The sequence below is a fragment of the Lingula anatina genome, chromosome 2 (assembly GCF_051362555.1).
Source record: "Lingula anatina isolate TDL-2025a chromosome 2, LinAna3.0, whole genome shotgun sequence".
Classification (NCBI taxonomy): domain Eukaryota; kingdom Metazoa; phylum Brachiopoda; class Lingulata; order Lingulida; family Lingulidae; genus Lingula; species Lingula anatina.
Window position 1 is genome coordinate 8651707 of NC_141768.1, and position 16878 is coordinate 8668584.

General features: G+C 34.9%; 1 protein-coding gene across 5 annotated transcripts in view; it reads left to right on the forward strand.

Annotated features, from left to right (window-relative positions):
• LOC106162771 (prominin-1-A-like) overlaps positions 1-16860 on the forward strand; it is a 45608-nt gene extending 28748 nt beyond the window's left edge. Inside the window, exons 21-26 of one of the 5 annotated variants that reach the window (XM_087005267.1) lie at positions 2129-2197; positions 9548-9637; positions 9919-10049; positions 11016-11072; positions 11521-11826; positions 14182-16860. In XM_087005267.1, the coding sequence (XP_086861393.1) occupies positions 2129-2197; positions 9548-9637; positions 9919-10049; positions 11016-11072; positions 11521-11826; positions 14182-14197 (669 nt within the window). In that variant the 3' untranslated portion in view covers positions 14198-16860. The remainder of the gene's footprint in view (positions 1-2128; positions 2198-9547; positions 9638-9918; positions 10050-11015; positions 11073-11520; positions 11827-14181) is intronic. The other 4 variants (XM_087005270.1, XM_087005271.1, XM_087005268.1 and 1 more) reach the window with 4 other exon arrangements.
• Positions 16861-16878: the final 18 nt, after the last annotated feature.

Below are 16878 nucleotides of genomic sequence, written 5' to 3' on the forward strand. Positions count from 1 at the left end.
CACCAGAAAGCATCAGTTTACATGCATGAGGGGCAATAGGAATATGAAAGTGTGGTAGGGCATATAAGTACATGTAGGGTACTAGTGTGAGCCCGTATAGGACCCGTCTTCCAGTGCTTCTGACTCCCCTCACCACAGTTAGCAATTGCACACATAACTACAAACAAATGTGGTAGGAGCTACCTGCGAAAGGTAAGTTTTGTTATCTGGGTAAGTGAATACTCCCCATGGCTTCATTCTGGATTGTCCCACACAGTCAATGATGCCGGAAATCTCGATGAATTTTTACCTTTCCAAGTCCATATTGCACTAATTTTTTGGTATAATTCTCAGAATACACCCTGAATTTTTGAAGCTTTATGTATTAACTTTCTGAAGCATTTTAATTCTTTTATTATCATGTTCCGTTATTTGAAAGTATAAGTTTGTAACTAAACAAGTTGCCAAATGATCAAATGAAAACCAAAGTTTGGCGTCTACCAGTACTTCTTTTTAGTGCACGAAGTTTGAAGCCTGCAATGCAACTCTTGGGTACAGCACGTATCAACACCTGCCCTCTGTTTGGGGTATTTCTTTGCTCATAAATTTTCACTAAATTCTCGGTAGCCATTACTGCAAATGTACTAAATCCATTTCTTAAAATTGGAAGCTTTTCTAATTTACTTTTGAAGCACAAGATAACATCATAAGATTACCGAGTGCAAATGTGCCCCTGCTTTTAGTACTTTACCAATGCACTACACCAAATTGTTGAGACCTGTATGTTTGATTAGCTGTCATTTTGTTATATTTGTGAGCATTTGATGAAGCGCCATGCACTGAGCTAGCTGAAGAATCATAACCAACAGACAAAATTGGTACACCCCAAGCTTTTATTAAATTTGCCTCTTTGAGGCTAAGTTATTTTTGTGTTTCTTTCACATTTTATGGATTTTGCACGATACCTTTTTTTCTTAGAAAGGGGGAGTTGCCCATGAGTGCCATATAAGTAGATCACTAACTTGGAATTGATCTAAATGAGAATCCAGAGCAAAAAGCCAAACTACTTATTTTGGTTTAGCAAAAGAAGGACTGTTTTCAGTACATAATTAATGTATCATGCTTGATGCTTTTTTACAAACTCTGTAGAATAGCTCCTGCACAAGAAGGAATATGCTGATTATACAGGTAGTTGCAAAGCCCACGTGCCTTTTCACGAGTGATTACAATTCAATACTTGTGGCCCACTGACTTTTGGAGGCCATTTTGGAATTTTAAAACCTAAAATGGCAGATACTGATGCTACATTCATACTATGGTATTTTATAACCATTAGATGATATTTTCATCAAAGACTATACAAATAACTTTCACCTTGAAAGGGTATTTTGGGGGCCATATTGAAATTGACTGCCATATTGGAATTTTTATACATGCCCCCATATCCAGTGTTGCTTAGAATCATGTTCTCCACAACTGTGCCAATTTTTATGCTTGTAATTGTAAGTGCTTGATGATTTCACAAAACTACTGCATATTTTGAGTAAGTAGACTGCTTATTTTACTTTTGGAGGCCATTTTGGAATTCTATACACCTGTAGAAGCGGATATTGATAATTCATTCATAGCATGATATTTTTCAGCTATAAAATGATATTTCAAACCATTATAGGACTATATATTAGAAGTTTTCATTGAAAAGAGTATTTGTGGCGGCCATATTGGATTTGGCGGCCATATTGAAATTTCCAGACATGCCCATATATCCAAAATTGCTTAGAATTTCATTCTCTACCACTGTGCCAAATTTCATGCTTGTAGGTAAAAAATGCACAATTCACCCTTTTTTCTGCACCAATTTCTTGGACTATTTGAGTCCCCATCTCCAAAATGAAAGTAGCTCAAAAATAAGTAACTTAACACAAAACCAGTTTATAGATCTATTTTTTTTTCAATTTTTGACAGTGGTTAATTTCATTAATAAAGGTCACTCATTTGATGACTTAAAAGAAAATATCTGTTGAGAATGCATAAGTTAATTTCAAGCAGTTGAAAATGGTATTGTTCTTTACATGTCAATTTCTATAGTATTCACTTAAATAAAGCCAATGCAGTTTAATAAAACATCCTGTTTCCTTTTTATATGTAGACTATAAATGAAACTGCAGATGAAGTCAAAGAAGTGTTGAATGAAGCCATCAATACTGCAGTTAAGGGAGTAAGTATCTATCTCTCCATCCTTCCATCCGTCCATTCATCCATCCAATCATTTAAGACTTTAAACATGTATAATTGTACCACCAGCGTTAGCGCTGGCGGTACACATGGTTTCGGTCCCGTCCGGATCGTTCCGCCAGCTCCGCCAGCTCCCCCGGACGGCTACCGTTACCGCTTCTCCTCCTAGACGGTAAGGGCCCCCGTACCCATCTCTTGGATTTAGGTCACCTATAACCTCAGCTCGTTCCACGTAAAATTTGGGCTTTGCCGGTATTGGGGTCTGGGTGTGGCACTCATTGCAATGCACCCTTGTCCAAAAATGGCAAAATTAAATGCTAATTATCTACCCTACGGAAGGGGTTATGGGAAAAATTTCTACAGACGGCTTTCGAAAAGTCATATGTGTAGATTTCAAATATGACCTTGGATTTGACCTTTGACCTTTACTTCAATGTCAAACGGGCCAAAATTTTCAAAAAAATAAAATTTTTTATGAAAAAAATTTTTTTTGCCCTGTTATTCAGACACCACACAGACTTAACCAATAATATTATTGGAAAGTGTTACCCTTCAGGTCATCTTTCATCTCCGTGAATTTGGGGTCAATCGGTGCATTTTCACTGGAGTAGCGGCCATAAGATGCCGAAACTGAAAACTGTCTCTAATTCGGGAACCGTTAATGCTAGAGACCCATTTTTTGCATTTTGTAGAGCATGTAAAGCCCAACACTGGAAGTGGTCTCCGTTTTTTGGTATTCAAAACGGTTTTCGAGTTACGCTATCAAAAAGTACATATTGGTGGTGAAAGCAAAATGTGCTGTACGGTATAGTCAGGTGGCTAAGTCCAAATTTTATCCAGAATTGTGCAATAGATGATAAAAGCATGAAACTTTCCACGATGAATGACCATTGGGTGTTCGTCTATTTTGGATCAGGGGGTTGACAAACACCACCGTGGAAAGTTTCATGCTTTTATCATCTATTGCACAATTCTGGATAAAATTTGGACTTAGCCGCCTGACTACTTTTCACCATGAACTAAACTTTGCATATTTTGCTTCCCTTTTTTCTCCAAAACTGGCAGAGATAGGTCCATAGTTACTATTGAACTTGAATAGGAAGTCATATACTGGCAATCTAAATGTGACCTTGAAATTGACCTTTGACCTACTTTTCACCATGAACTGACCTTTGCAAATTTTGCTTCCCTTTTATCTCCCAAACTGGCAGAGATAGGTCCATAGTTACTATTGAACTTGAATGGGAAGTCATATACTGGCAATCTAAATGTGACCTTGAAATTGACCTTTGACCTACTTTTTACCATGAACTGAACTGAACTTTGCAAATTTTGTTTCCCTTTTATCTCCAAAACTGGCAGAGATAGGTCCATAGTTACTATTGAACTTGAATAGGAAGTCATATACTGGCAATCCAAATGTGACCTTGAAATTGACCTTTGACCTACTTTTCACCATGTACTGACCTTTGCAAATTTTGCTTCCCTTTTATCTCCCAAACTGGCAGAGATAGGTCCATAGTTACTATTGAACTTGAATGGGAAGTCATATACTGGCAATCTAAATGTGACCTTGAAATTGACCTTTGACCTACTTTTTACCATGAACTGACCTTTGCAAATTTTGCTTCCCTTATATCTCCCAAACTGGCAGAGATAGGTCTATAGTTACTATTGAACTTGAATAGGAAGTCATACACTGGCAATCTAAATGTGACCTTGAAATTGACCTTTGACCTTCTTTTCACCATGAACTGAACTTTGCAAATTTTGCTTCCCTTTCATATTCAAAACTGGCAGAGATAGGTCCATAGTTACTATTGAAGTTGAATAGGAAGTCATATACTGGCAATCTAAATGTGACCTTGAAATTGACCTTTGACCTACTTTTCACCATGAACTGAACTTTGCAAATTTTGCTTCCCTTTTATCTCCCAAACTGGCAGAGATAGGTCCAAAGTTACTATTGAAGTTGAATAGGAAGTCATATACTGGCAATCTTAATGTGACCTTGAAATAGACCTTTGACCTACTTTTCACCATGAACTGAACTTTGCAAATTTTGTTTCCCTTTCATATCCAAAACTGGCAGAGATAGGTCCATAGTTACTATTGAACTAGAATAGGAAGTCATACACTGGCAATCTAAATGTGACCTTGAAATTGAACTTTGACCTACTTTTCACCATGAACTGAACTTTGCAAATTTTGCTTCCCTTTTATCTCCCAAACTGGCAGAGATAGGTCCAAAGTTACTTTTGAAGTTGAATAGGAAGTCATATACTGGCAATCTTACTGTGAAATTGACCTTTCACCTACCTTTTGATGCAGTGTTCATTCTAGGAATGTTTCAATGTGGGACAAAGGGCCCCCAACATTAAAAAAAGTGGGTCATTACATTTTAAAGTGGGCCCTTGTTCAAATCTTGAAATTATAATATGTAACGCATGTTGTTTTACTGCTGTAGTATTTATGTTCAGAGATGAAAAAAATTTATTATAAAAATATGTTGACTTATAGTTGATCAAATTCAATAAGTAATCCCAATTTTCTAAAACAAAACCCTTGAGTTGACGCTCCAATTTTTGTTAACAAGTATAAGATAACTACAATATAAAACTAAAATATGTTCACGATTTATTCACCAATAACCAAGTTCTTACTATAACAACATTTTAAACCCATTTTTGGCTTCAATTTATGAAAAATCCATTTAATTTTACCTCTTCTGTCCTCTGTCCCATTATCAATGACCCTTGACTAACTGGCATGCATTCATGACTTATGAAATTAATTGTCTCATCCCTGATAATGATATATAATTCGTTGATAAAAAGCTACCAGATTGAGAATGATATCACACATACTTCGACAGCAGAGACATAGGTCTTACTAAAAATCACTGAGAATTGTTCCTTTTTTTGATGTTGTTAAAGGACAATGTTCATGTAAAAATCCATTTCTCGAATTTTGAAGATACAGCACTCAATCTATACACTAGAGGTATGTTTTAATCGATCCCCGCCATTTAAAAATTATAAAAACAATCTATTAGTAGAAAAAAAGCGTTTTAGTAAACCTCACCTCAATATGCAAAAATGAAGCAACAGATCTGGGTCACGTGGTACTGTGACGACAATCACGATAAAGGTCTATGAGACTCAACTGAGCTGCATGGTGACGGGGAAGTTAAGGAAAGTTGTGTTGAACAGAGTTGAGGAATTTTCGTTATGCCTCGGTGTGTTGCCGTGGGATTCACCAAAATTGCAGCTCTCGTTGACAATCTTTCTTTGTCTGTGACGGTCTTCCGTGACTTACTTACTAACTTCGGTGACAATAGTTGCGATGCTCTAGATCATGGTCACCTCAGGTGGTTTAGATCATATCAAGAGCTGGTAGTCTTTCAGATTAACTGTCATCAGTTGGCAAACTTACTGATTGCTGATGCCTTTTAAATGCATTGTAGTTGACCAAAAGCTCGTTTACAACAAACCTGTTAATTATGCACCGCTGCAATTCCCAAGCCAGGTAATAACAGGTATGAAACTCGTCTTGGTGGGCTTTCATATTTTTCAATATATCTCATTTATTTCATGGGGTTATTTTATTGGTATTTGTAAATGACGTTAAATATCAATACTTAAACAATTAAGTTCAAACACGGTCGCGAACATTAATAAAAGAAATTGCTCTCAGGGTATCTTGAAGCTTCCGTGGAAGAAAACGTGTTGAGGAAAAACAGGAAAAAGAGCGTTATATTAAAGAAAAAATGGGAACTGCTATAATAAAATGGTTCGTTATCCTAATTCGTTTATGCTTTGAAGATTTGTTTCTGAAGATTATTTCATCTGAAATATTAAATAATTTAAAAGATTGATTATTTTATAACTTGAAACGCAATTTCTGCGTCAGTGCGCAATTTTTTTTGCAAATTTGTAAGCTTATAACACCGTGCCATAAAGATCTACTCAAGAAAAAAATTTGCTTGGGTAAAATTGAGTACGGAATGAACTGGAGACACTTGGCTTGTCATTAAGTTTACACGAAAATATGTCAGGTAATTTTATACTGTCTTTGAAAGAGTAAAGATTGAAAGATAATTTTAGACAAACTTTGACGGGGGAAATACCTACAAAGAGTAATGGGCTATTTCGCCAACATCTTGTTGAAAATTTTACACTGCAACTCTATTCAAATAAGCTAAGGAACTAATTGCCAAATTAATACTCTCATCACATAACAGGGGGGTAACCAGACCCGCAAAAATTGTACGCATGTATTTAAAAAGATTACAAGCACATACAGCAAAATGTAGACTTACGCAAAACATGAAGGACAGCGTAATCACAGCAAATGTACCTCATATAGTAGCTTAATTTCCATTAATAATAAAATCATCATTTAAGTCAAAAATATTCTTGCGATTTAATAACTATTTTAATTTACCCAGAACGGTATATTTATTTTAAAGGCGGTTAACTGAAATATAGTTTTATGATTTGTTTGTGAAAATTGCCCATGTCACCCTGTTAGTTTGGAGGTCTAAGCTGGATCAAGTCCGTGTTAAAATTCCTATGAAGTTGTGCAGGAAAAATTCTTCCTTTCTTTCTCTAGCTCCTCGATAAACCTGGTGTTCAGATTTTATCTAGTACCCCCAGGTCTACGGGAGCTGCGCTTTGTAACTAACGACAGGTAGATTTTTACCTGAGATAACTGGAGTAAAGCTTAGATAGAGAGTGCGTTCGATACAAGCAAGACAAATTGAATGCCATTTAACCCTCTAATTAAGAGGTAAAGGAAGTTCCAGTTAGATGGATGATTAAGATAGGACTTGTAAAGGTAACGGGCATTGTTTACCTCAGTTTAATGAAAGTATGCAAGACGGAGTGTCAGCGGTTTAATAAAATAAATTGAATTTCACAAATAACATGGACCTCATATGCAATAATCAACATTTCCCTTAACTCATTCAAATGCAGTGTTTTATACAACTTGGGATAACCATAATGAAATGCTTGTTAAAGAAATGACTAGACGGGAAATGGTTTTACACAGCTTCACGAGGATTTAGACCCCTCGGGTAAGAGATTTGAATGAGTATAAACTTTTATCAGAAGCCAGAGAAGGCATCTTACAGGTAGACAATGCAGCTCAGTTTGACAGCTAAGCACGCTCTGTTCTCCAGTGGCTCGATTGTCGTCATTGGACCACGTGACCACGTAGCTCATTAACTCCCAGGCCGAGCAAATAGGACGTTTTTTAAAGCCAAAAATTTACAAAATGAGCTTTTAATTTGTGTATTTGGATAAAGATATCGTTAGTTGGGCATGTTTTCTGAAGAATATGTTCCGTTCAGGCCATTCTGACGGCATGAAGCAAACCCTTTAATGAGATTGTCAATGAATTGACACTGTATTGCCTTGCACTGTTTCTCATAATTAGCGCAAGTCACAAGGTGGTCCCTGGAGAATTTACGATAACCTTTTCCCCACTTTCAGGAGAAATTCTTCAATTTAGCTGCCAGGTATACCAGACAACATTTAAGTCCTTCCGAACTTGTGAATTGCAATGCCCTCTTAAACAATCCAGTAAACTGATTTCACCACTGCCATGATTGCTCCATCTCTACCTAGAAATGTTATAAAAGTTACAATTAAATTTTAATTTGGGCATAAAAACCTACATAAAATGTTAAGTAGTGTTGAAGGTATCCATAAAGAATACTCCAGCACACTATCCCTTACTTTATTTTTCCCTTAATCACCATCAACTGAGACCAAATTTCTCAACACAATAAAATTATGAACAATGAATGTGAAAATTTTTACCTATATATACAAAAAAATAAGGTTCAGGGAAATAACATGAGCTTGATGCCCTATGTCAATGCGACGCAGCAAACACATTGTTTACATAGTTGTTCAGCATTGCGATATCCCAGAATGCACTGTCAAGAGTTCCTCAAACTGCACAAATATAATTACAACACGTGGGTCCGGGACCGTCACGATAATCACTTTGATGTCTATTGCTCTGTGTTTAAATAAATATTGACAAAAAAATAATATCTTACCTTCTAAAGCTCTGCAAAAAGTCTGTTTAGCTTGAGCTGCTTCCGACGTTTCTTGCATGGCAGCGGACGTCTCATGTCGCATAAGGGTACTCGTTCGAAATTTATTAGTCCCTTGAAAGAAGATATTGTCCTTTTTTTTCAATGCATAAGCGTTATCGTCGTGTACAAGTCACTTGTAAGTATTTCTCCACCATTTTTGAAACGACCTTGAAGTTGCATTGCTATTCGACGCGGTATCAGCAGTCGTGACGGCTGCACAAACTTTTGTTCTCTTTTCTGGTGGGAATGTCTGCTGTGCATGATCATGATCATCTCCGTCGCTACTGTTCTGAGCCGTTTTAGAGTGATCTTCGGGATCGATTTTCTTTTTAAAACTTAAAATACCATTTTGCTTTCTCCGCCGTCATGCACAATGTACGGGTTGATCAAATTGACTTACATGGACAATTAATCTCAGCCTATCAGGGATTCAGGAAAGGAGGGGCGATCGCCACTGATTAGCATAAAGCGCATGACGTCAGCATAAATTAAGATCTTTGTTAAAACTGCGACGCGTAAAGAATATCTTCGTTACGTTTAACATTAGATCTTGATGTCAAGAGAAGTCGAGTAAACAATCAAACTTCGGCCGTGAATTTGCTGAATTGGAGGGCGCGTTTAGAACACAAAAATGCGCCGCTGTTAATTCTCTTGAATTTTGTTGGCGCAGCTCACTCTACGAAATGCGTCAATCACATTTTTTCTGCGTCAGTGACGCAAGGGCGCATCCTAGAATGAACACTGTTGATGAACTTTTTATATATTTTTTTGCATATTTTGAAAATTCTTGTTGATTGCATTTTTACAGCTTGTCAAGCAAAAGACTGGTGGCTGTGTCCCTTATTTTGTGTATGTGGGGGTCTATACGAATGTGCTTGCTCCAGCTGGTGGTACAATATTCGGAGGTGGTATCGCCTCTCTGATCCTCTAGTTTGTATATCTAATTATTGTGTTTTTTTTTTTTGGTTGCTTACATGTTTTGGATATTGTGTCACACATTTCGACTCCATGTATCTTGTGTTGATGATGTTTCGTTTCTAATTCTCTGTTTTGACTGAGAAGACTTAATGATGCAATGAACTCTAAGCATTTTTAAACAGAATGAATACATTTGATATTATTCTTGTAATATAATGTTTAACAGCTTTGAAAAATAACTTTTCAATTTTAACAAGAATAATTAAATTAAAATTTTACACATTCAATTTAACCTTTTTTCAGTTGAAAGAAGATGTAGGGAAATGTGGAGTACTGTACAGTTCTTTAGAAACACTGCATGGAACTGTTTGCAAGACAGTGCTTTATCCCTTTGTAAGTACAAAGGAAGTTGACTCAATTATTTATTCTTTCCAATGATTTACTTCTGTCAGGTCTGTAGTTACTGGTCATTGGTAGTAACTAGTTAATTAAGAGTTAAACAGTGGTACATAATGAAGCTGAAAATGCATTTCTAGACTAGAAAAAGTGAATTATCAGTTATGCTTCAAAACTCTTTTTCATCAGTTATTATGTTTCTTTAATGCATGTGTTGTAATCATTTAAATCAATATAAACCATGCATTAACAGAAGTTTTATTATTATTTCCCTTCAGAATGGCTTTTGGTACAGCATAGGCTGGTGCCTGTTCTTTTTCATTCCAAGTATCATCTTTGCAATGCTTCTTGCTGGTCAGTATCGCAAGACAGAGGAATATGACCCAAAGCGGGATGATTTTGATCACAGGTAAATCTTAGATTGATAGAAATAATGTTTGTGAAAACAAGTAGAAGATCACTTTGAATTAACTGTTAGGTCTTTGTGGTTTTGTTTTGTTTACTGTTGATTAATGGGTTTTAGAAGTGCAGTTCACTAATAAGGTTGATGAAATTGAGTCGAGGTAATCAATACTTTTGAAAATCAGACAATAAGAATCAGACGCATGTAGTACTTGGAAAAATATAATAAAATTTGTTCAGATTTTTATGAAATCCACTTTTTTTGCACATCTATGCATAAAGTTATGGCGCATGCACAAAACAATTGCTTAAAAGGCACTGACAGATCCATTTGACAATACTTACACGATAACTGTGAGATGTGCAGCAAGGCTTTTTTTGTACATGACGTTTGATTTAAGGCTACTGTCAGCATTTGCCAAAAACTCCTTATTTACTGCCTTACATTCATTCTTTTGAATAACAGACAAATCTTCAGTCTTCATTGACTAAATTAAAATTTACACACATGTCACATGGGTCACATCATAATTGTAATTTGGGGGTAAAACGGTATCTCATATTCCTCCTTTACCTGAGCACCCATGAACACTGTTATGCCCATACCAACTGCTTTCTCACCTCAAAATAGAAAGGTCTTAAATTAATGATAAACACTTTGAGGCGCCTATGCTTATTTATACATTGCAATGAGAAATATAAACACTAATTTATTTCTTATGTTTTGGAGGGGATTTTTATTGTTTTCAATAAGCAAAAGATGCGAATGTTTTATTGAATTATAAGAAGCAGGAAAACCCTCATTTTTGGTATCTGGATGATTATAAACCCTTACAGTACCCTTAGTACCCGAAAATAGCTAGCATTGGATCAATTTAATCAAAAGTTTGATTGCCTCGGCTTATGTGCACGTATGCACTTGGGTTTGTGCTCTTCTTGTCACCTGACTGCATGGACTTCCTTGCCATTCCAGTAACTATGAGGAAGACTATCAAGGGGCTTTTCCTGGGGACCATATAGCATTAGATTAGTAAGTCTGAAAAAACACTCAATGTGACTGACTTGACTCAGTTATCAGAGATTTTCGATAGGTGCCATCTTCAAATTTTGAGTGGAAGGCCATTACTTTTTCTTCTTATCATTTTCACACCTACTGGTAACGGTTTTCAGAAATACTAAACATGGTTTGGAGTGTTGTGTTATACATTTAAGTTAACTTGGTAACATTTGAACACATATACGTTAATAACTACTGGGATGGTGAAATTATAATAACAACATTTATGAGTTCTTACACTATTTTAAATTTCAGTATTCCATGCTTGAAATTTTTGCAGTTTATTTTATTGCAATTTATAAATATATGTATATACTCAATGCTTCACTACAAAAGGAGCTCCTGGAAACCCCGTGTTAATCCTGCCCTGAAGGTTTTGTTCACTACCACTATTTTGTATTTTTGATTTGCATGACAACAGCATGAGCAGGAGACAGGGAAAACAAGAGCGCAATGGCGTAAGCAATGCAGGATATGATGACAGGAGAGGAGGAGGAGGGGGATATCCCTATAACAGTGGTGGTGGTGGTGGCGACCGCTATGATGATAATCGATACAAGGGAACTCCATCAGGAGGGTATGGCCGGGGTTATGATGGCTATCATGATAATCGTAGTTATGGCGGGGGGTATGGTGGTAGGGGATCTTATGATCGAAGTGATTCATACGTTGAACCAGTAGCCCCACCCAGTTACCACGCTGCCGCTTATGGAAACCACTGGCAGAAGTAAGTAAAGGTGACCCAATAAAAGCTTCCCGGAAACTGTGACATTATGGCAATACCCCTGAGGATTTTACCTGTAACGAAATGGGGTTTGCATGCAGTTTGATGGACTTATATTTATACAGTGTAAGATTCTCAGGGAGTTTGCAGACACTTTCTTTAATTTCCTTCTATCAGTGTCATCCTTTGTACTTTCTATCTTATGATTTTATTCTTACCTAAATGGAAATCTTTGAGGAAAGGAAATTTGATGTTGATTGTGCTTCTTTATTTAATTCTCTATTTCTTTGGCTGATATTTGCCATAATCCAGTGTTTTCTCAAACTGTAACATTTAATTTGTTTTGATTTTCTCTTTTAGTTTCTTTATTTGCTTACTTTATAGTCTCTGTGCACAAATGCCATAATGTCACTGTTACAGCTTGCATGTGGAAGTTAGTCAGGATTGCTTTTCAGAAGTTAAGTTTAAGGATACTGTAAGCGTTTGTTATCTACTGCTTTACATACATTCTTTTGGATGACAGATAAATCCTCAGTGTTCAGTGACTAAATTAATTATCATTTACACATGTCATTTTACAGGTGACGTCATTATTGCAATTTTGGGGTAAAGACCAATGAATTTAATTTTCGTGATAAAATTTTGTTCAGGGATGAAGTTATGCCCCAAACCTATTTTGATACCTCAAAATAGAAAGGTTTCAAATTTATGATAAAAGGTTTGAATTGCCTATGCTTATACATAGCAACAAGAAATATAAACACTGATGGTTCCGAGGGTTTTTTTTTATTGTTTGAAATCAGCACAAAAGTAGATGCATTATTGAGTAATAAGATGCAGGGAAAAAAACTCATTTTAGGTATCTGGATGATAAGAAACCCTTACAGTATCCTGTTAAACTTTTAGCATGCTTTATTCTCCATAATATAATGCACTTTTCCCTTGAACTAAACACTAACCTAACCTGATCTAATCTGATGTCTCACTTTTTTACAGGGTTTCATTTATTGCAGTCATTTTTTATAAGTATGATGTGTCTGCTTTTAAGGGAAAAATATATCATGTTATATAGTATTAATATCAAGAATTGTTATTGAATTCAGAAATGAAAGGTTGAATGAATGATTTTTTAAAGGCAATATACAATAACACAATACATTTTCAGATGAATATAATGCCACATTCTTCATCTTGTGACCAATATTTTTACCTCTCCTTTGACTCCATTTTGATTGCTGTTTCCTGTAGGAGGCTATGCTAAAGACACACTAATCAGCATGCAAATAGATTATGAATCATTAATGAGAAGATGTACATATATGAAAAATTAAAATTGATTGAAAACTTTAATCTGCATAGACAGTATACACCACCTTGTTTCAAGCCTAGTGGAATAAGCTTGTAGCTATAATAGCACAATTTGGCCTTGGTTTAGAGGACACCCAACAGAAATGGGGGAGGGGGGGAATGAAATTGTATACTTAACTGTTTTTAAAATCACGTTTGTGATTTATATGACTTTGACATCCGGATAAATGCATTATTGTTTGGAAAGAAAGGTACATTGGTGATATTTTACCTTTGCAATGTCTTTACGAGGTAGACACTTGTAAATAATATTTACTTTTTTATAAACTCCTGGAGTTTAATCTGATTTCAATTAACAATTATTTCAAGAAAAAAGGTCATTTTTAATCTTCAAATTTTTATTGATTATGACACTTTATCACTCTGGACAAAGTATTTTGTAGACATTTTCCAACTAGCTTTTAAAATGGTGCAATATGTAATGAGTTGATATAATAATGTGAATGAAAACTTCTTGAATAAGTAACCCTTGGAAATTTGTTAGAGTGCTTTTTTGTTGCATAACCTTCCGTGTTTGACCAAAGATTCAATAAATTAAGTCGTCTAATTAGTTAGATTACCAGCAAAATGCTTATACCAATTCTAAATGAATGGTTACTTTTTTCAATAGAAAGTTTGGGAAATATGGGAGCATTCAGATAGACACACTGTACTAGTTGTGTCAGTCCTGCATTGCAGGGGTTTTTGCTAAATGCAGTTGGCTTAAGTGAAAGACTGTTTGATATATCTGGGTTATTTACCCCCTAGCTGCTCGAAGAGGCATATGACACAATTAAGCCAATTCCACTGATTGCATAAGCAGGGTTGGACTGACCAAACTAATACAATATATGTCTCTAAATGGGGACTATATTGTAACTATTATGAACAATTTCAATTTATACGATTTTTTTGGTTAATTCTATTCTATTGTAGGTTGTATTTTTCTTTTTATTGGAAGTGAAATGTTTTTCTTTCAAAATTTGCTCATTATGATCTCCGGCTTTTCAGCAACAGACACTACTAGAACTTGAGTGAGGTATCACCAATTCACCCTTACCACCAGACCAGATAAAAGTATCTGCAGAAGATCTCCTGATGGGCCATAAAATTGGTGCTTTAAGAAACATCGTTATTTCCATCTTATTCCTTTATACAGTGAGCTGATATTTAGATTCATGACTTTATTATAATCAAGAGTTTCTGGAGTGGAGTTTTTTGATACTTACAAGCCTACATATCAACTAAGGAGTTTTGATTTTTTAAACCTATAGCAATACTTAGATTAACAAAAACTGTATACACCTTCAAGTGAAAGGGAAAAAAAGAGTACAAGAAAGATACAGATTGTGGCAATGACAAGGGTCACTTGATGGATATACAGAGCTTAGAGAGTGAAGATGCAAGTAACAGTGGTAGTCACTGATTGCCTTAAAAAAACATAGGAGCAACTAGAGTGTAAGTTTGTCAAAGTACACTGCATGTAAATAATACATTTGTAAAAAGAGGTAATTGTGATGAAAATTGAAAGCTTTTTTTTTTTCCAATCAGAGGACATTATTTTTAACAGTGGTTTGGTAGATTTGAAGCAGAAATGGTTGCTCTCCCATATGAGTTGGAGTATCTCTGTATCAGCCTAGAAAGGAACTTACACTGTCGTGGTTATTAATGTATGGGAGCTAGGTAAAAATTAAATATTGGTTTACAGTAATTTGAAATCAAGCTATAATTCCATCGAAGAGCAAATGAATTATCTTGGCTCATTTATCTTTTGTATGTCATTAATTTATACTTGATGGTTGTGAAATTTATTTTAACATATTCGTATATGTTAATTCAAGAGTTAAATTTTAGGGTAAAAGTTGTGAGTCATCTAAGGACTGTATTTTACATGAATGATTGAGTAATTGTTAAAATTGAATGACTTTGGGTAAAAGATATTGCTACTAGATGTTGAATCAGTTTGTCTCCAGGAAGCTTTAAACCGTGTGCTGGTCACATGATTAAATAATCTGATTGTTTAACAAAAATTGTTGAGTATATATTATATAACATGTTTATTGTTGCATTTAAATCAGTGAAAATCTAAGGTGGAATACATTTGTTGATTAACTGGGAGCTTATTAAGTCATTTAAGCAGTATTTGAAGGCAAACTTTGAAAATAATTCGAAGTTATTGCTGCATTTAAGACATTTTGTTTGTCAATGTTTCCAGAAAGTGATTGTCTTCACCTTTGATTGTAAATAACTTACTTGTTGAGAGAACTGTCTGCACTAACAAATTTTAGTACGAAAATTATTTTAATTAGAAAGTAATGGTTGTGCACTCAATGTTGTACACTCAATGTTGTACACAAAAGCTTTGTGCAAAGCTTATCATCAATTATAGTTTCTTAGTCCCAGGTATAGGACAGATAGTATTGCCTTTGCTATTTCCCCAATATTGCATTAAAATATTAGGTTTTTGCTTGGCATGGACATATAAAGTTATGTACCAGTATGTTAAAATGGTTAATTCAGAAATTAAATCAAAATCAATATTTTTATAAAAGACAGTTCTTTTTTATGCATTTATAAAAGTTATTGGGGAGGGAAATGTACCAATTTATGATAATTTGTACTTCTTTGGATTATTGCATTAATGAAATGGGAAATGCTGTAGAGTAATTTGATTTAAAATTTTAATTCTTGTATTATATTTCCTCTTTATGTTTTTTAAAATTAAATCTCGATTCTTCATAGACAGTTGCCCTTTAGATATTTGCCTTGCCTGTTTTGGCAAGGATAGATTGATTGCTAGCCATATTATATATTAAAGCATAATACATGTATTACCCAAGACAAACCAAGTTTGACAATTACTTGAGCGCAATATAACCCAAAATAGCAATACAAACAATTTGGTCACGTGTACATACAGCACTCGTGGAAGCACTACTGACTTGAAGTTAATTTAGATCTTGTTTTAGTATTAAAGAATTAATTTTTATTAATTTCCAAGATGCCTAACTATTTATTTGGCCAAAATAGAATACTGGAATAACATACATACTTATTGACTTGCACCATGTCATCGTTGTACTTAGGTTATGTTTGTATCTAAGTGTATTTCAATTTGTATCCATTTTGGTGTTATTTACTAGTTTGAAATATCCCAGTGACTTTGTCTGTTGTTATCACCACCATTTTGTAAGAGTATTAATATTGTCGCACTATGCAATTGACATGTGTACATTTCAATCAAGTTGTGAAGTCAGGGAAGAAAGGTGCCTTTGTTATTGAATACAAACTTGAGTTTTGTTGGAACTTTAAACACATATAATGATTTCCTATTGCTTTAAATCTTTGCTTATTTCCAAATCAGCATTCCAATTTAAAATCAAAAGCATTTTGTCATGAAGTGCTATGCAGCTCTTATTATTTTAATAAAAAAAAAACTAGTATTAGTTGTTGATCCAAATAGTTATTTGACTGATATAGCATAGAGAAGATTTATTCAAGAGTTTGTTAGGTTCCAGATGCCACTAATTCTTATGCCTGAAATATTTATCTGCCAATCCAAAGAGGTTTTATCCCAAGGAAATACTTGTATGTTGAAATTAGTTTTACTTTTTGTGCACTCTGGTATAGTAGAATGTTGTAGGTATACACTGAATGATTGCAAAATAAATGAAATGTTGCATATTTTAATGTTATTGTTTTTAGTCT